Source organism: Adiantum capillus-veneris, chromosome 25 (assembly GCF_014529385.1).
Source record: "Adiantum capillus-veneris isolate H3 chromosome 25, ASM1452938v2, whole genome shotgun sequence".
Taxonomy (NCBI): Eukaryota; Viridiplantae; Streptophyta; class Polypodiopsida; order Polypodiales; family Pteridaceae; genus Adiantum; species Adiantum capillus-veneris.
Genome location: NC_140955.1, coordinates 31020178 through 31042031, shown reverse-complemented (window position 1 = coordinate 31042031; position 21854 = coordinate 31020178). Strand labels below are relative to the sequence as shown.

The window sequence follows — 21854 nt, the reverse complement described above, 5'->3', positions numbered from 1 at the left end:
GTTTTGTTATTTTGTAGAGTAAAAGCTCTTGGGAGTCTCTGTATAGGATGGTAATGCACAGTTTATGAGAGGTGTCAATTGGTTTTTCCAATACTTCCGACATTAGTTGACAGATAGGTTCACAATAGTAGCACATGTCTGCATTCAAATTGATGTCTTTGCCTCTTTGCCCAAGCATTAGAATGTTAGCCTTCAGGGAATTTGTTAAATGCACTTATTGCTGTGTAAATACTTAATTATGACCTCCAAAGCTCAATGTAGGTAAGTTTGTGTCTGGATAAATGGCGATTATGAGGGAGCCCTGACCAGTGTTTTTGGCACAGAAAAGGCTATACTTGTGTACAAGACCCATGATCAATGGTATTTATCATATTCTGAAAAAGTAGAAGTTCTAGGCCTGCATAATGCATAGCTACAAGAGGATTCTGTAAAAAAGAAAGAAAATTTCTTTCCAGATTCTCCTTCCATGAACTAAATTATCAATGCTTGCAGCTATTTTTATGAAATTATGCATGACTTTTGGGAGGAGGAGCTCACATGAGGAGCTCATATCAAACCTTGTTTTACCTAAAGTCTCAGTGCATGAGATCAAATAGACAGCTTCATGCATGTCGAGTTATGTTGTTGACACACCATTTGTAAGAGGTTTAATGCAGGAGATGTTGGCCACGGGCGTATTCTGCTGAATCCATGATGCCATGTCTTGGGTTCTTTTTGACTTATGCCCTGTAAGACAGAGCGGTGAAGACGAGAGCGCGCCCGATGCACGATGAAGTAAGGGTGGAGTGGCCACTTATTTGAGAAAGCATTCATGTGGCTTCACAAGGAACTTTACCCTATCCTTCTCTTACATAAGCAGCATCTCACGGACTCCCAAACCTTGGTAAAGGACCTCTACACCTTGAAACTCCCGACCAATGTTTACCTTTTCACCTTTGATGTCAACTCACTTTACCCCAGCATTCCTATAGATGAGGGTTTGAAAGCGCTTAGAGTCTCCATTATAGACCATGTGGACCCTCCAAAAGCTAGTTTCATCCTGTCTTCCCTCATCCTCTCTCACCACTATATTTCTTTCCAAGACACCACTTCGAAGCAAGTTAAGGGCACCGCAATGGGCTCTAACTTTGTAGTGGTCTACTCTTGCCTCATTCTTTGCTATCTAGAGAAGCTTTCCCCTCTTACCACCAACCCTAGTCTGTTATACTACAAAAGATACATCGATGATGCATTCGGGGTTTGGAATGGTTTAAAAGCTTCACTATACTTAGCTCTTAAATCCTATGAGAGCCACTATAGGAACACATCACAGTTGTACCCTCCATCACTAGCATCCATTTCCATACTAGACATTAAATTCTTCAAGGGGTCCCAATTTAAAAATCATAATTTTGAAAACTCCAAATGCTTCCAAAAACCTTGTAATGCATATAGCTACTTGCCGCGGATATCTTGGCAACCCACCTCTCAAAAAGCAGCCTTTATTAGAGCGGAACTTAGGAGATACATACTTAGAGAAAGCTCATTAGAGGGATACCTTGAAATTCGAAGCCTCTTTTTTAGTAGGCTTAGAGCAAAGGGTTATCCTAGGTATTTCCCGTTGTCATCAAAATCCCATTCTCCCCTGAAACTAGAAAACTTGATCCCTCCGTCCTTATTACAAAACCTATTGCACGTGCTTGCGAAAATTTTTCCCCACCTTGCCACACTCCTATACCTACCATTTGTTGGACCAATGGCCATAACTTGCTTACACTGCACCACCCACCCTAATGATTCTTTTGTTTTGTTAATCCTTTCTTTGATTGTTTGCAGATAATACGGATGAAATTTCTTTCCCTCCTAACCTTCTCTCTAGATACCTTGAAGCATTCACAACAGCCCCTATTTTAACCTTTTCCTAAACCCCTTCATTAAACTAGATCCTCGCCTCCCTCCTCCCCCCTTTTATGGAAAAGATCGTTGCTCTAACACCCCCTGTTGAGTTGGCCCCTCTATGTTGTAAGTAAAGCATAGATTCAAAGCCCCCCCCCCCCTCGCTTTCCGTTAAAAAAAACCTTCCTCCCTCTCTTTTTGCCTCCCGAGTCCCCCTACCCTTTTAAAACTCTACCTACCCTCCTTTCATTAAAAAATTCTTTACCCTTATGATAACTCCCCATAACCAACATCCTATTTAAACCATCCTCCCATTCCCTTTTCTCAAACTCCCCCTTTGTTACTTCCACTCATGAACTCCTCTTAGCAGCGAAACGCGTTTGGGTTCAGCCCTTCACCCTTCACCTCCCTATTGACCATCCCTCTTCTCTCTCAAAGCAATTGAGCATTGCGGTATTCCTTCTTCAAATTTAATTAATATACTTTTGTAACCTAATTTTTGGGCCCCCGCCCGCTGTTTTGGAGTGTTTCGCACGCCTTAATCATCATTGCTTAAGCACGAAGATTCTTCAAATAAAATATCGTATAAACTTTGGAATCGAATGTTTGCTCTGTCTGCTCTTTGGTGGGACCGGTATACTTTTGGAAAAGCACACGCCTGAAGCTCTGATACCACTGTCACGAGACGGGCACCACGTGCCAACGGAAAAGAACAGACTGAACAAACTTTTAGCACGTCAATAACGACTGAACTGAAGAGAGAGGGAGAGCACACACGACACGGAGTGGCGGAATTCCACCCTAGAGAGTATTGGCCGCAAACCTTGGCCCCTTTCGGTATTTCTTTATATTGCTTCAACTGAGTTACAATGCCGGTACTCCAGTCCATGCACCTTCACACTGAAGCATGCCAGAGAATGAGCCCTCTGCACATTTCAAAGGCCCTTGGCCTTGAAAGCAGTTACATGAAAAGCAATCAAACTCAAAAGCAACCGGTCTCAAAAGCACTAGTGCCAAGAGTTGCACTGCCATGTCAACAGTTTTCACGCTTTGTGTGCGTGAGTGTGTTGGCCTCGCTTTAATTTTTAATGTCTTTAGGTCACTTCGGTCCCATCGGATGGGGTCTCATAAGTTGGTGGAAACTCTTCTTTAAAAATTCGCCACTGACAAGACTTTGCAAGTTGGTAAAGCTTCTTCTGCTGCTTCTGCTTCTTCACTTAGGGTTTAGGCCCCTCGGTCGGGATTTGGCTGGCAACAAGTGCATGGGTGTCGCTGTCACAAGGACGTGGCAACTGCTAATTACTGTCACAAGGACATGGCAACTGCTTACCTTAGTTGTTGGTTTCTTTCCAATGATTCTTATTTAATTTTTGGGACCCTCTTTTTGAAGTTGAAAATGGCCGGACATTGTGTGGCCAGTGTGAAATGGCTGATGGCCGAGAATTTCACCCGCAGACAGGAAGGCCTTATTGCCACGAGTCGGTCAAGCCGAGCGGCACTGGAATCTGAGCAGTAAAAGGGTGTGTAGGCTCAGCTCAAAGTCATTTAGCCCCCCCTCACTACACTTATAAGTCTGTGGGTACTAGGAATTAACTCTAAAGAGGCAAACTGGACACATGGCGGCTCTGCAACAATTTGCCAGATCCATCAGCTCGAGGGGACGCCCGATTTGAGAGAGGGGCTGATTTTGCAACTCATAGTGACTACAGTGTGTGTGTGTGTGTGTGAGTAGTGGGTGCAGGTGATCACAACTTTAATGGAAAGCTTGCCTTCTCCCTTGCTCTATGTAGCGCGACGATTTGCTCTCACGCATCTCTCTCTCCCCTTTGGCACATATGGTAATGCCCCACTCGATGGGCTACTTAGTTGACAAAGTACAATTTTGAGGGTTTATGCGTGTTTGCCAAGGCAAGAGCCTTTTAAAAGGAACTAGATTAGCTAATTGCTAATCCCCCACAGGTATGCACAATTCCATCACGAAGGATTGCGAAAACGGAGAGTTTTCTTGCGTGGAAACTCGTCCGTTTGAAAGCGTGCTCGCTCCGCCCAAACAAGCCTGCTGTGTTTTTCTTGAGCTTTAGGGTTTCGCACCTAAACTGCAGGACAATGTAGGGGAGCCTCGGGAAAGCCCTGGGATGCTTAAACTGGGCTTTGGGCACTTGACAATGTTAAAACAGGGAATTACAGCACGTTGACATTGACCTGCAGCTCACTAGAAAGCTTCTTAAGCGCAAGGAAAAGTGTCCTTGACGTGTAATTTTGACCTACAGAGGATTTTGCTCCGTTATGTTGGCGAAATTGGGTCAAAAACCTGCAGTTACAGCCATGGACAGGTTTGGACAGCTTGGTGAGAGATAGGTGAAAGTGTTCAGGTACCGCTCTACGGGATGGTTTCATGGTTTCGTTGTCGGGACCAAATCACTTTTTCCTCAAGAAGTGAGCCTCGATTGGTTTGTGGCGAAGACACAGAGTACACCCATCACTTGCTCAAGAGGAAAGACACTCCCAAGCACCTTGGAAATCTCTTGGCAATGCGTTTGTCACGAGCTCACTACCTCTGGAGGGACAACGCGAGGACACCATACTTGGTACCCTTGTGATTAGATTGCGCCTTTTTGAGCACAAAGGATTACAAGGAGGGTGGTCAAAGTGTGATGTTCTACACTTAGCTTTCATACAACACTGTGATGCAGCCTTTTAAGGAGGCAACTTCACAAAAGCTTCCAAGATTAGGAAAGCCTCATCTTTACTTAAGGGGGAATCTTAGCAGTGGTAGTTTGCACTCTTGATGCAGGGCAAAGCGCTAAGGACTTGGTTGGATTGTTTACACCCTTTAGGCTTACACTCTCTTTTGAGGCAGATATTCTCTCAACATGGAATTGGTTATTTTTTGCAAAAGCGGACACCTTTGTTTTAAACCTGTCTTGGTGCCGATTTGAATTGTCTGACTTTGGTTTTAATACTGGTTTCAGTGATTGGTAATTTTACTCCCGGGTGGAGTACTGAGAAATGATGTTTGAGAATGCTTGTTGTTGTTACTCATGGCCCAGACCCTTGTGGTTAATTTAGGGGGGGGGGGGGGGGGTATTAAGAAGTCTAAGTAGTGGTTACTCTCAGCACCTCCAAACGACGCAGGCTGCGGTCTAGGGGGCGTTTGGTTGTAGGAGGGCTCTTTATCTCATGGCTCGGACCTTTTTAGGTTATATGCGGGAGGAGTGATGAGGGAGTCGTTGAACACTCATGGCCTGGACCAAGATGGTTATTTGCGGGGGGAGTGTTCATCGACGACTTTATGTTTCTATGTCTTGTAACATGCATATGAGCATTTGTGTTGTGTTGTAATGTGCCACCCACTGAATATTCCTTATTGGATGAGGTATTTTTGGGAAGTCAACAACCAAGGATATCAAGAGTTTTGATCTGGCATGAGACTCCTTATTGGATGAGATTCTTCGGGGAAGCCAACGACCCAAGAAATTAAGAGCTCCAATTTGAAATGAGAAAACTGATTGTCGCTCAGAAATTTTTGAGCTAGCTTGAGTTGTTTTGCACATATGTTGTAATCGCGGACGATTACTTTCTTTAAAGAAGGGGGGATGTCGCAAACCGCTGGCGTGTCAAGTCACTGAAGAACGAGCCAACCTTCAGATCCCGGCCGAGGGGCTTAAACCCTAAGTGAAAAAGCAGAAGCAGTAGAAGAAGTGTTACCAACTTGCAAAGTCTTGCGGAGTTGCCTCTTTTAAAAAAGAGTTTTCACCAACTTATGGGACCTTGTCCGATGGGGCCTAAGTGACCTAAAGGCATTAAAAATTAAAGCGGGGCCAACACACACTCACACACACAAAGCGTAAAAACTGTTGATGTGGCAGTTGTACGGACGTCCGCGATTCACACTGATATGCGGACGTGGCAGTTGTACGGATTTCCGCAAAACTCGCTGGCAGCTTTTTACGCTAGTGCTCTTGGGACCAATTGCTTTTGAGTTTAACTACTTTTCACGGCCAAGGGCAGTTAAATATGTGCAGAGGGCTCATAAAATTCTTTGGCATGCTTCAGTGTGAATGTGCAGGGATTGGAGTACTAGTCCGCTCTTTTCCGTTGGCACGTGGTGCCCGTCTCGTGACAGAGCGACTCTCACATGAAAAGGAACCCTTAGCGGTGATACATGCTTTGATTCAGTGGAAGCATTACTTGCTTGGTGTAGATTTTAGAGTGTACACGGAGCATCAGAGTTTGAAGTACTTCTTGTTCCAGACAAAGTTGTTAGAACAGGAAATGAGATGCGGAAACATCGTGCCTCAGTTTCTTTGCCAGAAAGTGTATTTGAAGGGAAAGAATAATGTGGTGTAGACGCCTTGTCTCGCAACACAGATAGCCATTGTTAGAGCGAATCATCATCGGGACTTTGATGAGATGCGGTAGTATTATGCTACAGACCCGGATTTTGGTGAGATCGAAGACCATGTTGTGTGTGGCAAGAAGTAGGGCTGTCCACATTCAGAGGCCGATTCAGAGGAGTTTTGACTCGGTATATCGAAATTTGGTGGCTGTCCGGGACCGAGAGGAGTTGTGCTCGCATTTGCAGACTTCATCGTCATCCTATTCACCTTCTCCGTTGCATCTTTGACATCTTCATAGTGTGGATGGAAAGCTGCTGCCAAAACGTGGGGCGTACACGTGCATCGGTAGGTGCATAAACCCACATACTCTCAACTAGTGTCACCCCAAATTGCAAAGAAAGCCATATAGCTATATGGAGCCATGGTCATGGTCATGGCACGAGGCAGCCACCTAGATCCCACAGATATGCGTACACCCCATTGCGATATCAACAGGCTCCCTAAACATAAATAATGCACCAAGAAGTACCTTGCCACAATGGCTGGTATGATTAAGAAGAGCTGGAGATCTAGCCTCAAAATAAGCTTCTGAAAGTCACTGCTACTTGTGTGATGTAAACCATGGACATTCCATGTAGCAACATGGATCTCCATCTTAACAAAATAAAATTGGAAACTGAAGCACCACAATGGCACAGATGTAGCTAGTGCCTAACTCGTTTGGTCCCAAGCCGCTAAGACCAAACAACCAATGGTGAAGCATCAGCATCTAGGGGCAATGGCAGTAGAATCTTCATGAAGTAAAAGACCGAGCAGTCCAATACCATGTGGATTGTGAATCGTCGATTGTAGTGTACCCAGAGGCAGAGGGGGGGACTCAACAAGCTGCAGTTGGTGGGGCGGGGGACCAAGTGGGGGAATGCGGGCTGAGCGCAGTTGTGGTCGTAGAGGATTGTACTTAGAGAGGGATAGATAGCTGCACATCAATGCATTTTTTTCACCCGGTGTCTTTCAAATACTAAAATGGAAGCTTGGGCCACTTATTCTACGATACTAGGCATCACACCTCTTTACTTGACTGGAGGAACACTCCTCTACCACAAACAAATTCTTGTCAATTGAATTATTATTTTTGTCAGATAAGATGAAGAAGTTTTTGTTATGAAAACATCTCGGTTGCAAAACAAGATCAAAACTGTTTGTTAATAGGTGTAGAGATTAATTTAGGATTTCCATGGTTATGTTTCTGAGTTGGTAATTCTGATGAAGTCTTCTTGAAGGTCAGACGCTTAAGGTTCAAGAATCTAATATAAGAAGGGAGCTATTGAGTACAAACAAGTGCTACATGCTAGACTGTGGAACAGAATTATTCACATGGGTGGGCCGTGATACTTCTCTCGAGGAAAGACGGGCCACTGCACTGGCGACAGAGGTGACAGTTTTTACTGTTTTTTTTTTCTCTATTGTATTTGTTTCTAGAATCACTCCATCTGATTAGGCTTGTTTGATTGTATTATTATTTCCATGGCAGAAACTGATTGGGCTGCATGAGAATTCTGCTGAAATTCATGTTACATGCACCATTGAAGGTTTTGAGCCACATGAATTCAAAGTAAAGTTCGAGTCTTGGCCAATCAATACTCCAGTGCCCATTTCTGAAAATGGAAGAGGAAAAGTTGCAGGTGGGGTGTCAAAGCTTGAAAAGTAAAAAAATAAGTTCTTGATTTGGAAGTAGCCATGCCTTTTTTCATTATTTTTTTACGGCACTTGCTTTCCAGTGCTCCTGAAACATAAAGGATTTAACGTTAAAGGACTGCTGAAAGCTGCACCTGCTAAGGAAAGTTCATCAATAATAAACAGCACCGGGAAGCTTCAGGTTCAGTGAGATGATGTTTTCCTCTGTACATGTGCAAGCAGTGATCATTTAACTTATATCACTTCGAGAAAATGGTGCAGGTTTGGTGTGTGAATGGCAGCGCCAAGTTCTCTGTACCTGCAAGTAACCATGGAAAATTTTTTAACAGCAATTGCTATATTGTCCTACACACATTTCCAGGAGAGCGAAGAGATGACTACATCGTTTATTCTTGGGCAGGTCATGAAACCACTTTGGTAACTCTCGGGCATTTTATAAGAGCAGTCGACAAGTTCTGAACTTTTTGCAGGCATTTACCAGTATTTTGGTTTATTGTTTTTAGGAAACTCGCTCAGCAACAGCAGAGTTTGTGACTGAATTGACGAGCTCATTAAAAGGGGCAGTGGAGGTCATAACTTTCGATCTGTTATACAAGGCTGATAAACTACTAGTCATTTTGAATTGTCCAAGTAAACTAATCAGATTGTTTTCTTACTATCTGTATGATTGCTCTTGAAGGTTTGTTACCTTATGAGAACTGATAGAGACCTCTCTTGATAATTAATAAAGAAATACCGGAATGGGTGCTCGATATGAGGACCAACTGTCTTTAAAGAGGAACTCTACCTCTTCCGTCTCGTCTACACGTTCAAAGAGTTATCTTTTCTACTCGGTTCTTGTCTTTCTATTCCAGTTTTAAGTACTCGAATGACCTGGGAATCGTTATAGAAGCTCCCAAACCGGCGTAAGGATTAGGTGGTACCACTGGTTGCACACCTGGGAGAATCATATAGCTCAGAAACTGTTGAAATTTCTCCAAATGTGGTAAAGTGCCTCAAGGATGTTGGGTAATTCATTGATTAGAAATCTTGTTTCTTCCAATTCCATGCGTCCATTTGAAAGGCTATAAGAAGGACTGGTTCGATTGCTGGAACTGCAAACAGTTGACTATCTGATACCCTTGTAATATCGAACAGAATAAATCACACTTGCAATATGTAGATAACACGGAAAAGGTGCAGTTCCTCTTCAGAGAATGTGGTACTCAAGTTGAGCGCCGCGCCCTTTGTGGTATGTCTTTGTTAATTACCAACTGTCAAGTTACAGCTGTTCTCTTGTGAGACCATCCACCAAAACCATTTTACAACTGGGTCCCTGCCCACTTATTTGTAGGCACTTGGGCTAAAGCATTTTTTTTTTTTTTTTTTTTAATGAAGCTCCAAAAAATGAACCGCTTTAATCACTGGCGCTCCAGAAGCTGTCTCCAACATAGGTGCGTGAGGTCAGCAATTTGTGTACAGTCAGCCCGTGTCTTGTGGCACCTTTACAGGTGCCCAGGCTTAGAGGTTGGTCCTTCGATTTGTAACCTCATTAGCTACATGTGCTGCTCCTTCGGTTACATCCTCGGCTGCTTCTATGGTGGTACCTTGCCATGTCAGCTGCTTGCCACATTTTCATGCTGGGAGCTTTTGGGGGCGATGAGTTATTGAAAGCAGTTGACTTTCGAGAACTTTTGGGTGACCAGTATGTGAAAACAGATGATTTTTCGTGCTTTTGAGCACATTGTAGAGAAATCTTACTTTGAGAGCCAAGTGCTTATAAATATGTGGCAAGGGGTGAGCCAGAGCACTTACAGATTACCAGTGGGTTCATACTTACAGTTGTAATGATCAAATTGAGCAATATTAAAGTACCACAAGGGTTTATAGTTTAGGGGCCCCTTTGAGTGGGGCCGCTCCACGGTCTTGCCTCTTGGGTCCTCTTCATTTAAAGTTTGTTGTTTTTGTCAGTTTTGGTTTACCTCCTTGTCCGGTGACTTGCCAGTCGTCCCCCCCCCCCCCCGGCTCTTCCTCTTCTCCTCTTTTTGTCTCTTGGTAAATCCTGTGCGCGCCTTTTGTCTCTATCTGTTTTTCTTTTCCTTTGATTTCCTGTTTTCTTTGGCCATGGGCTTTGGTTTGTGTTTTCTTGTTTTTGTTTGGTTTTGGCTGCCTTGTTTTTCTCGATTTCCCTTGTTTTTGAGTTGTGGGTGTGTTTTTTGCTAATGTTTTCGTTCCTTTTTGTTTTTCTTGTCATGTTTCCTCTTGGTTTTTGGTTCATGTCTTTCTCCTGTAACTCAGGGTGGTCTCGTACGGTCCCATATGTTTTGTACACGTACGAAGATGCGCGCTACTAAACGAACTAAAAAAAATTGAGATGTACGATGATGTCATGTACGTTCAAAATTAGAAAACAACTAAATCTCATGCCTAAGGCATGCTCTTGGGTTTAAACTTTACTCTTAAAGAAACTCGACATTTGTACAAATTACAATACTACAATGTAAAAAGTCAAGAGAATGAGCATCACATAAACCAAAATGATAAGTAGAGAATCGTCGAATTGAGAGCTTGTAAGTGTTGGAGAACAAGATGGAGAGGCCTTGCTTAAATAGGAAGAGGCTAGAGCATGAGAGAAGTGGCATCCAACGTCACATGGGCTTCATGTGGAAGGGGGAGCATCCAAAGCTCAATGATCAACAATCAAAAGGGCCAATGGCTAGAAACAGTCGTCAAAAAAACTACCAAACGGAAAGTACTAGTCGTACAGAACGGTACGGGATAGATTGATCGGAACGAGACGTTCTGTTAGACGGACGAGAACCACCTTGCTCTTGTTTGTGGGGAAGTTTTGCAACAAGAAGGGCAAGTGGGATGGGTCTTGTGGGTGGTTGTGGGAATCTTCATCCTCTCCCTCCTCCATGCCTTCGTTGATGCAAGTTAAAGACTCTCTCTTAGGTTTTGAAACAAATTGGTCTTTGGATACTCTCAGTTTGGTGGATTGGCTTTAGAGTTGGATTTTGATATCTAACCCATCACACACATGCCTCATTACTCAAGCTCCCTTTTACCTCATTGGGACTCTTTAGTGGAGGTTTCAACCTCGCATGCAATTGTTAGGTGGCCCGTTTCTACAATAGTGCTCCTTTACCTTCTTCCTTTACTCTGCTTTCCATTCAGCTCTTATATTGTATATTCCTATGTTGTATCTCTGCATCCCTCGTGGATTTCCAATACGGTTTGTTCACATATTATATCCTAGAGTTTTTTTCACTACCACTTTAACTGGAATGCCTACGGGTCTCTTGTGATGCCTGTGGCTTTCATGTATTTTCACTTAAGGGTCAAGCCCTCTTTTGTATTTTGTGTGTGTGTGTGTGTGTGTGTGAGAGAGAGAGAGAGAGAGAGAGAGAGAGAGAGAGAGAGAGAGAGAGAGAGAGAGAGAGAGAGAGAGAGAGAGAGAGAGAGAGAGAGAGAGAAGAAGAAGAAGAAGAAGAAGAAGAGAGTTTTAACGTTGCAGGAAACTATCTCAAGAGACCTTAAAGATCTAGCCGACGAGGAGTTGAACTCAAGACCTGATATTCAAGAGGGAAATGGCATAACTAATTCTACCATACTTGGGTGATAGAAAGGTTATACCATTTTCTTCTTTTTTTATTAGCACACACACACCCACGCACCCACACACCCGAGAAGAAGAGAGTTTTAACGTCGTAGGAAACTATCCCAAGAGACCTTAAAGATCTAACTGACGAGGAGTTGAACTCAAGACCTGTTATTCAAGAGGGAAATAGCATAACCAATCTACCACACTTGGGTGATAGAAAGGTTATACCATTTTCCTCTTTTTTTATTAGCGCACACACACACCCAGAAGAAGAGAGTTTTAAAGTTGTAGGAAACTATCCCAAGGGACTTGAAAGATCTAGCCGACGAGGAGTTGAACTCAAGACCTGTTATTCAAGAGGGAAATGGCATAACCAATCTACCACACTTGGGTGATAGAAAGGTTATACTATTTTCCTCTTTTTGTATTAGCGCACACACACACACCCACCCACCCACACACCCAAGAAGAAGAGAGAGAGATGAAATGATAACTTCTTCAAGAGGCCAAAATGACCTATGAGACTGAAGTTATCCTCATTTGCAGTCTGGATGTCGATACAGTATGGCTCGAATCCTCTGTTGTAGTCTCCGTCAATGCTGTGAAGCTCCTCTCCTCGATTGGGGGCGTCTCGATCTTGTCAACCTTAATGCTCGGTCAATGAGTATCAGTGGTGTGTGTCTGTGTTGACCTATATAGTGGCGTCTGCTCCTCTATCTGTCTAGTGTCTGGTGTGAAGAAATCAGTAATCTATTTTTGGGATTGTCTTTCTTAGTGTTTTTGAAAGCTTTAGATACATTTGGGGAAACAAAGACATCGGAATTCATTTTTAAGTATCTCAAACAGGTTATCAGAGAGTTTGGCCCAGTTGTGTTGGTGTTGGGGAGATGATTGAAAGGGAGTGGAAACACATTTCTTTTACCAGATAAGCTTGCCATTGCTTGGACCTTTTGTTTGAGGACATTGGACAGATTGGTTTGGTTGCAAAAGTGCTTGAGGATGCAACAAAGATTGTCACATTTGTGACAAGAAAGTATACTGTGTTGGCATTGTTTCGACAGCTTAGCAAGGACTTGGTGAAGCCGTCAGCCACTCGATTTGCGTACTACTTTATTATGTTGACCAATCTTGTGAATGAGAGATGAATGCAAGGTATGCGCAAGCTTATAATTGATGACAAATTTGTGAAGATGAAGAGATCCAAGACTGTAAAGGCTACCAAGGTCTTTAACATTGTGTTTAATGAATCCTTTTGGCAAGATGCCAGGTTGATTTTGAAAATTTCAGCTCCAATTTTGAAAATTCTCCGTTTGGTTGAGAGGGAAGGAGCCACCATGGGGCTTATGTACGATCTTACGGATTGCATGGTAGAGCAAATTAAAAACATGCAAGACATTGATTTTGCAAGGATGAGAGAGATTAGGGATCTACGCATTGAAAGATGGATATGTTGCACACACCATTACATGCTGTTGGATACATGTTGCATCCTGTATGGCGAGGAAGAGGGCAAGAAAGTGATTGCGAGGTGCATGAAGGATCGATGACATTCTTGGACAGGTACATCAAGGGTGATTTGACCTTGCAAGGCACCCTAATTGATAAGTTTGACATTTATAAAGCTGAAAGCAAGTCATTTGCTCACCATTTTGCAAAAGATTCAATTAGGATGCAAGAGGGAGTGAAGTGGTACTGTGGTGGGAAACTTTTGGGGCTTGCACACCTGCTTTGCAAGCTCTTGCTTTGAGGGTGCTTTCTCAAGGGACATGTGCCTCTCCATCTGAGAGAAATTGGAGCACCTTCTCTCTCATTCATACCAAGAGAAGAAATAGGCTACTCCCATCTCATACATAGAAGCTTGTGTACATACACACGGACTTGAGGCTGTTATTCAAAATCAAAGAGCGCGGCTATGAGAAAATGGAGGTCACATTGGAAATGCTCAATAAGGAAAAAGATGAGGATCTCTCTCTTGCCCTGCAAGAGATTCAAGAGGCCATTGTAGAGAATACTACAAATGTGTTAGAGCCTATTCCCATTGCTGGTACCAGTCATATTGGAGCATCATGCTCAGGTACTGGTGATGAGGACGAGGACGAGGACGAGGATGATGCTGCTTATGACGATGAGGATGTGAGCTATGGTGAGAGTTAAAGCTTATTGCGCTTGGCCACTTGCTTATGGACCATGGTTTTGGATGCTGTATGGTGTTCATTGTTGACTCTACAGTTTAGATTCTAGCGAGTCTCTACCTATGTTTTGGATTCAGCTTTCAGGAGACCACTCCTGAATGCTTTTTGGCCTGCTTCTACAGTCCTCACTCCTTTTTGTTTGGAGGTTACTTCATTACTTAGAGGCACCATCTCTCCACTTTTTATTCTCTGTCTATATGCTTGATTGACACATGGTCATTGACCGGAGTTTGATTGGAATTTGGTGTACCCACTAGTGACTATACCGTCACCCGTGTCACGTGTGCAGATTGAGCAACAAGCTAGTCTCAAAATTCTAATTTCTAAAGTTTCTATGGTTTTGTCTTTGTGTATAAAGTTTTAGACATGGTTGTGTAGTATGTAGCATCCTATGTAGTAGGCTATTTGAAGACTGACGTGTGGAATTTTGGGTAGGCTGATCCGTACTTATTCCGTACTTCTGTACCCTTGTGCGTCCGACATTTGATTGACGTATGGAAAAACTATGGTCAAAGGGTATGACATATGCTCAAAAGAGGGGTGATGCTGGAACTAGCACTTCACATGTACATAAGGATTCAATGCAATAGCAGTGTACATTGCTTGACAAAAGTATGAAGGTCTCATTTAGTCATTTGTACACATGTTTGATAATCCTTCTTGCGGATACATGCGATAATAAAAGGGTGCTAACCACGCTAAATTATCTGTGGCATGCATGCAATCGAGGATATTTGCGATTTCAAGAGGGGGGTATGTCACGAGGTTGTGACAACCACTATATATATTTGTTGGTTTCTTTCCCTTGATTTTTTATTTAATTTTTCGGACCCTCTTGCTGAAATCACAAATGTCCGGACATTGCATGGCCGGTGTGAAACGGCGGTTGGCTGAGAATTTCACCGGCAAGAGTCAAGGCTAGGCAACCACGAGGTGGTTGGGCCGATCGGCAGTGGAATCCGACTATTAAATAAGTGGCTAGGCTCAGTTAAAAGTCATTTAGGCCCCTCGGCAAGACTTTCTAAGTTGGTGGGTACTAGGAATTAAACCAAGAGGAGCAAACTTGACACATGGCAATTGGAGTGCAACTTGCAGGTCAACTCACACTTCAGAGTCTCTCATCCCAAGAGGGTTCACCCAAAATTTAGGTTGGAGGTTGGTTTTTGCATGTGCTCCACAATGTGTGTGTGTGTGTGAGTAGTGGGTGCAGGCGATCACAGTTTTAATGGAAGCTTGCCTTCTCCCTTGTCTCTTGTAGCGTGATGATTTTCTCTTGTGCATCTCTCTCTCCCCTTTGCACATATGGTAATGCCCCTCTAGTTTGGCTTCTCAGATGACCATGTACAGTTTTGGGGGTTTTATGCGCGTTTGCCAAGGCCAGAGCCTTCTGTACAGCAACTGGATTAGCTAATTGCTAATCCCCTATAGGTATGCACAGTTCATCGCGAAGAATTGCGAAAACGGAGAGTTTTCTCGTGTGAAAACTTGTCCATTTTACAGGGGAAGTGTTCCATTGCGTGCGGGAGGTTTTGAGACACGCGTAGATGCGTTTGCTCCGCTCAAAATGATGCAAAATAGAAAATTAGAGCCTTTCGTGTTTTTCTGCAGATTTAGGGTTTCGCACCTAAACTGCAAGGTAACGCGAAGGGAGCCTCGAGAAGGCCTTAGGCGCTTATACAGAACAATTGAGAGAAATTTCCCTCAAGGAATCTCGTCTAATTCAAAGGGCAAGTGACCCTATAGGTGTAGGAGCTCGAGTGCTACCCGCAGAAGTGATCGGCATGCGATTGTAGCGCAAAATAAAGAATTACAACTTGTTGTAATGTATTGCAGGTTTAGGGTTTTGGCCAGTTTGGATGCCTACAGGTCCCCGTAGCTTCGGGGAAGCTAGGGAATCACCAAACAAGTGTTTTGGTGCAAATTGGGGGCCAGAAACAGAGAATTCAGCGTGCTGTAATTTCTCACCAGGTTTTGTTTCAAGTATTTGAAGTGATTCTCTCGTGTGTCGTGTTTGATTATCTGCTTGGGGTGCCCAAGCTAGTGACAGTGGTATCAGAGCACGACCGATTTCTCTTCTACTGGAAAATCCGATCCTTCCTTCTCGTGGCACATATGGATTTTGAAAACAAGCCACCTTTGAAGCGGGAGGCAGTTTGGAAAATTCAAGCGTATAGAAAGCCATCTTCGTGCCCAACTCCTGTGGCGGCTCTATCCATGTCCTCATGGTATCAGCTGGATCAGGTCCTGACGAATGAGTCTAGTAATGTCCACCCGTGTAACAGACATCAAGGGTGCCTGAAGAGAGTACTGGGAAGGGGTAGCCTGTCCATGGTGAAGCCATGCGTCTGAAACCATGATGTTATCTGTGCATACTAGCATGAAGTGTCCCCCTGAAGAGCTAACTGTTTGGAAGACTCAATAGCCAGTCTAGCATATCTGTCTCTAGTAGTATCCCACAAGCTGTGCACAAAGGAGACTGATCTTGTAAGCGCCTCAATCTCCATAGGAGGGGCAGCTAGCTCTGCTCGTGCAATGAGGATCTAGGTCGGAGACGAGGGTGGCGACGAGGACGACGGCTGGCTGAAAACGCTAACTTCAGGGCTGAAAAACGTTGTTTCTTCTGTTGGGGGAAAACGCTGATTTGTCTACTGAAAATGCTCGGCAGCAAGGGCTGAAAACACTGTTTTTGACCTACTGAAAATGCTGGATTATGTAATAGACTTGGACACTCCAAGTCAAGAATCTTCCGCGACATCACCAAATAACCACTTCAAAACAATTCACAGTTCACAATTTATTCGACATTGGCCCGGCGGAGTTCCTTGCCTAGAGATATTGGCCCCAAAGATTGGCGCCCCCTTTCGATACTTCTTTTTATATTAATCTGAGTTCAAAGTACAAGAGTGCGGGCAGGCGCTCACACTCAGACTCTGCGTCCAGATGCTCTGAGGTGTGAGTGGCCTACCCACTTATTTAAAGAGTACAAGGGTTGCCAAAAGCAGAGCCCCAAAAGCTGAAAATCAAAAGCTTAAGTAAAAGCTTTGAAAAATAAAGCAAAAGTTCTTTCTCTCTCCTTCTTTTAATAAAGCAAAGAGGCTTTTCTTCTCTCTCTCTCTCTCTCTCTCTCTCTCTCTCTCTCTCTCTCTCTCTCTCTCTCTCTCTCTCGCTTAAATGAAATAAAGCAAAGAGGCTTTCTCTCTTTTCCCATTGCGTGGAAAAGCAATGCCAAAAGCTGAAATAAAAAACAGCCCACGCAAAAGCAAAAGCAATGCCAAAAATCTATCCAGCTTTCCGCAAATCGCGCTGGTGTCCGTACAGCAGGCCACGTCAGCAAATCAAGGTTAGGGTTAGGGCAGAATTAGGGTTTTTGATTTTAGGTTAGGGTTTTGGGCAAAATTAGGAGTTCTGATTTTAGGGTTAGGGTTTCAGCAGAACTAGGGTTTTGGGCAGCCACGTCATCACTTTGTGACATAACCCCCTCTTGAAAGCATTGTAATCGCCCTCGATTACGCCCGCAAACAGACAGAGGCCATAAACTGTCTTAGCAGACACTTGACCGTTAGTACCTACCTACTAGGAACACATGTATCAATCGACAGTCACATCACACGGCATCACAAGACATCACTCAACATCACAGGACATCATAGGACATTCAACATTCTTTCGGATCTTAGACCATGATTTATCGACAATGTAGCTAGCAATCGCATCTAGATCAAATCGGGACCTCATCGATGTTCGATTGACTGACCCCTATTGCAACCATGTCTATTCGAGATCAATCAGACCAAAATGCTGCAGTCATTTCGTCTATCAGTTCTTGCACTTAAAAGAAGTCAAGAACAAATCAGTATCATAATCAGGAATTCCATTTCATAAAGTCATCTAGCACAATATTGTCAGCTCTCAGTATCCCTGAAGCTCAAAGAGACATCAATGACTTTAGTATCAAAATCGAGGCATCTGTTGACAAAGGAGTGGAGTAACTCCCCTCTTGTGCATCCCACTGCACCAGATCTCCGGCCAAGCTGAATTCTGGGTTCCATTTGGAGTAGACTATGCTAAACCAAAAGCATCAAGGTAAAGTTTCACAATCCGAGGAGTATTTGCTAGGTCCTCCTCCTCTATCCACTTTGCATCAAATGCAGGATAGTTCTTGAACTTAACCAAGAACCGCCTTCGGACTTTACCTTTCTTCGTATCCTTATGTGCCAAAATCTGTTTAGGAACAAGGATCTCCTCGTTTTGTTCCACTTCGAGTTGCTCATCAGGCTCCCCATCATCATGCACATCATCTTTAAAAGGTTTCAAGAGACTCACATGAAATGCATTGTAAATCCTCCAAGTATTAGGCAGTTTCAGTCGGAAGGAGACATCATTTATCTTTTCAGTGATATGGAAAGGTCCGTAGTATCGCATACTAAGCTTTGGAAAAAGCCTCTCTTTTCCCTTTTTCTTTCTCAGGCGTGCCTTCTCAAAACGTAAGAGCCCCCAATCATCCTTTTTCAATTTCAAGTCGCGATGATGGCAATCCGTTGCCTTTTTCTGTCATTCGTGAGATTTCTGCAAAGTCTCGCGAACCTTGGCAAAAGCAGTATCTAAGTCTCGCGTATATTCATCCGCTTCAAAAATCTTATCTTTCGTGCTTAGGACGGGTGGAACCTTCGCAGCACTTTCAACAATCTCAAATGGCGCCTTCCGCGTCGAAGAGTGTATTGTGTTATTGTAGACAAATTCCACCAAAGGTAAGTACTTTTCCCATTGAGTCTTCTGATCCGAGATACAAGACTTCAATAAATCTAAAACCATTGAGTTGGCAATCTCAGATTGCCAGTCAGTCTGCAGGTGGAACGATGACGAGAACTGCAATAGCGTGCCAATGTTCTCCCAAATTGCCTTCCAAAACAAACTCGTAAATCTGGGGTCTCTGTCGGAGACAATCCTCTCATGCATGCCATGTAATCTGAAAATCATTGTGACCATTGTGTGTTCTCGAGAGATAAAAATGAAATCCATTGCAATACTTTCCCAGGGGCGGGTGGGTATGGGTAAAGGCTGTAACAATCCCTGTGCTTTATGCCTGTCAAATTTGACCTTCTGGCATACTAAGCAACTACGCACAAACTCTTCCACATCCTTCTTGAGTCTCGGCCAAAAGAAGTTTCTCTCTACCCCTTTCATGGTGGTAGCAATGCCGCGGTGACCCGTAAAAGGTGGACAGTGACATTCAGTCATAACCTTTCCCTCAACGGCTGTGTAACGCACAACATGGTTTTTCTCATCAAGTAGCCATCCAAATGGAATATCCCGCTATTGTCTCCCCATCTCATATCCGTGTGACAACGTCTGCAAAATCCGTATCTGTGGCATACTGGTCGATCATATCCTCAAAGCTCCTATGATGTATCGCGGAAATAGCCAGAACCAACGGCTTCCGAGACAAAGCATCTGCCACCACATTCTTCTGTCCTTGCAATGGACAATCTGGAAGTGAAACTGTGACAATTTGTTCACCCATCTACTTTTCCGAAAGCTACTTCTGTGACAAGAAGTAGCGCAAACTCTGATGGTCTGTAAAGACAGTAAAATCTGCTCGAGTAGGTAATGCCGCCACTGAGTAAGAGCATGGATGACCGCCAAAAGCTCTTTCTCATAAATCTGTGCTGTCATCCTTGGCCTTGAGAACAATTAGCTCTCGTAAGCAATGACATGGCCTTCTTGCATTAAGACTGCACCCAGACTACGACCACAAGCATCACAATATACTTTAAATTGACTTCTGCAAGTCCGACAAAGTCAAAACTAGTCCCGTAGTCAATTTCTCTTTCAATGTCTGAAAGGCAGTCACCTCTGTGGATTCCCACGAGAAAGGGACTCCTTTCTGTGTCAAGATATGCAAAGGGGAAGAAACCTCTGCAAACTTTCGAATGAACCGCTTGTAGTACGAATACAGTCCCAAGAAGCTTCTGACTCCTTGGACATTCTTCAAAACGGGCCAATCACGGATAGTCTCTATCTTAGCCAAATCCATTTGCACTCCTACTGCTGAGACAATGTGTCCCAAAAAGTGTATCTCTGGTAGGAGAAATTCACTTTTCTTTGCATTAATCACTAACTTGTGATCTCGTAATGCCTGAAAGACCTGAAGCAGATGATCTTTGTGTTCTGCCTCATTCTTGGAGAAAACAATTATATCATCAAAGAAAAGTGCCAACAAATAGCTTGTACTCTCGGAAAATCCTCTCCATCATCCGGTTAAATGTGGCAGGAGCATTGGTTAAGCCAAAAGGCATCACCAAAAACTCAAATAACCCAAAAGTCGTCCGAAAAGCTGTCTGCAGAGTGATCCGAGAACCACTTATTTAAAGTTTACAAGGGATGCCCAAAGCAGAGTCCCAAAAGCTTCCAAATCAAAAGTAAAGTGTTTCTCTCACAAGCCCTCTTGAGGGCTTTCCATTAAATAAAGCAATGGAGCTCTCTCTCTCTTTCATGCAAATTGCGTCGCCAAAAGTTGGCTTTTCTTTTCCGTAATTTCCGCTGCAAATCCGGGGATATCCGTACTGCTGCCACGTGGCATTTTTGCCGCCTGAATTAGGGTTTCGGCCAACAGTTAGGGTTAGGATTTCCAAAATTAGGGTTTCTGCAGATTAGGGTTTTTGGCAGAAATTAGGGTTTGCAGGTTTTAGGGTTTCTGCAGAGTAGCCATGTCATCACTTTGTGACATGAAAGAGAGAGAGAGAGAGAGCTTTTGCTTTATTTTTCAAAGCTTTTACCTTAAGCTTTTGATTTTCAGCTTTTGGGGCTGTGCTTTTGGCAACCCTTGTACTCTTTAAATAAGTCGGTAGGCCACTCACAACTCAGAGCATCTGGACGCAGAGTCTGAGTGTGAGCGCCTGCCCGCACTCTTGTACTTTGAACTCAGATTAATATAAAAAGAAATACTGAAAGGGGGCGCCAATCTTTGGGGCCAATATCTCTAGGCACGGAACTCCTCCGCGGGCCAGTGTCGAATAAAATTGTGAATTGTAAATTGTTTTGAAGTGGTTATTTAGTGCTGTCGCGGTAGATTCTTGACTTGGAGTGTCCAAGTCTGTTACAGATTATCCTGCTACACAACGCTGATGTGACTGGACAGAAAACGCTGATGCTTGCTTGCTGAAAACGGTGTCTACTGCAGGCTGGAAACGCTGTGTTGGATCTGCTGAAAAATGTTGGGGTAAAGCTGTTGAAAACGCCAGTGTTTGTGGAGGTTCTTGCTTGAGAAGAGAGGTTAGAGAGCGTGTTGCAAGAGGTTGCATGTGCTCTCCTTTCTTCTTCTGCTTCTATTGAGTGACTGCCAGGTTCCTTATATATTAACTTAGCAAATTTTCCCTACCCAGTTTCCCAACAAAGTCACTCAATAATAATAAGTGAAAAATGGCTAAAATAGGGAAAATAGGTTCTGTGCATTGTAAAATGCTCCTGATGGATTCTGATTGTAATGCTGATGATCATGCTGTGTGCAACCAAAGGAAATGCAACTACTCTTAAGTGTCTGGAGATGCAGGGCCTGCGCACAGGCTCACAGAGGTGCCAGAACACTTCCTAAGACGACATGAACCCTGGACTTGAAGTAGCTTGTCCACATGCACATAGGGTTAGATGTGCACGTGACAAGCTCTAGTCAGTCTAGTCTCTGTTGCTTTCCCCAAAGAAAACCTCGGCCCAGTGAAGACAACTCCAAGGTAAGTTGCTTTCCCCAAAGAAAACCTCGGCCCAGTGAAGACAACTCCAAGGTAAGTGTATGCATCTGTATACTCTACAATCTCCTGACCATATGCGAAAGTCGGTGCTGATCTCCTGATCCACTGTGGTGTGGTGTTAAACACCATAACCTTGGTTTTACCAAGGTTTACAGACAAGCCACTGTCCTCTGCAAAACTGTGTAATGTGTTTAACTATCGCTGCATACCCTCTGGTGAGTCAGAGATGACAAGATCATCAGCATATAACAATGGGATCTACGTCCTTGCTAGTTGGGCACCTCTATCACTCTCTCTGTCAATGTAATCAGAGAGAAATGAAATGAAATGTTATCGTAACGTCTTCAAAAGGCCAAAATGACCTATGAGACCAAAAAGTTACAATTGGTGAATCTGATACCATGTCTGAGTACGGAAATTACAA

General features: G+C 43.6%; 1 protein-coding gene across 6 annotated transcripts in view; it reads left to right on the top strand.

The window, feature by feature from the left end:
- The window catches only part of LOC147424654 (villin-4-like), a 60566-nt gene that overhangs the window by 25514 nt on the left and 13198 nt on the right, over positions 1 to 21854 (top strand). For all 6 annotated transcript variants that reach the window (XR_015186473.1, XM_086500499.1, XM_086500498.1 and 3 more), the window contains exons 8-12: positions 7485 to 7647; positions 7747 to 7897; positions 7994 to 8091; positions 8172 to 8327; positions 8414 to 8479. Coding sequence is in view for 5 of the 6 variants with exons in the window: in XM_086500499.1 (XP_086356625.1) it covers positions 7485 to 7647; positions 7747 to 7897; positions 7994 to 8091; positions 8172 to 8327; positions 8414 to 8479 (634 nt within the window). In the remaining variant the exon portion in view is untranslated. The remainder of the gene's footprint in view (positions 1 to 7484; positions 7648 to 7746; positions 7898 to 7993; positions 8092 to 8171; positions 8328 to 8413; positions 8480 to 21854) is intronic.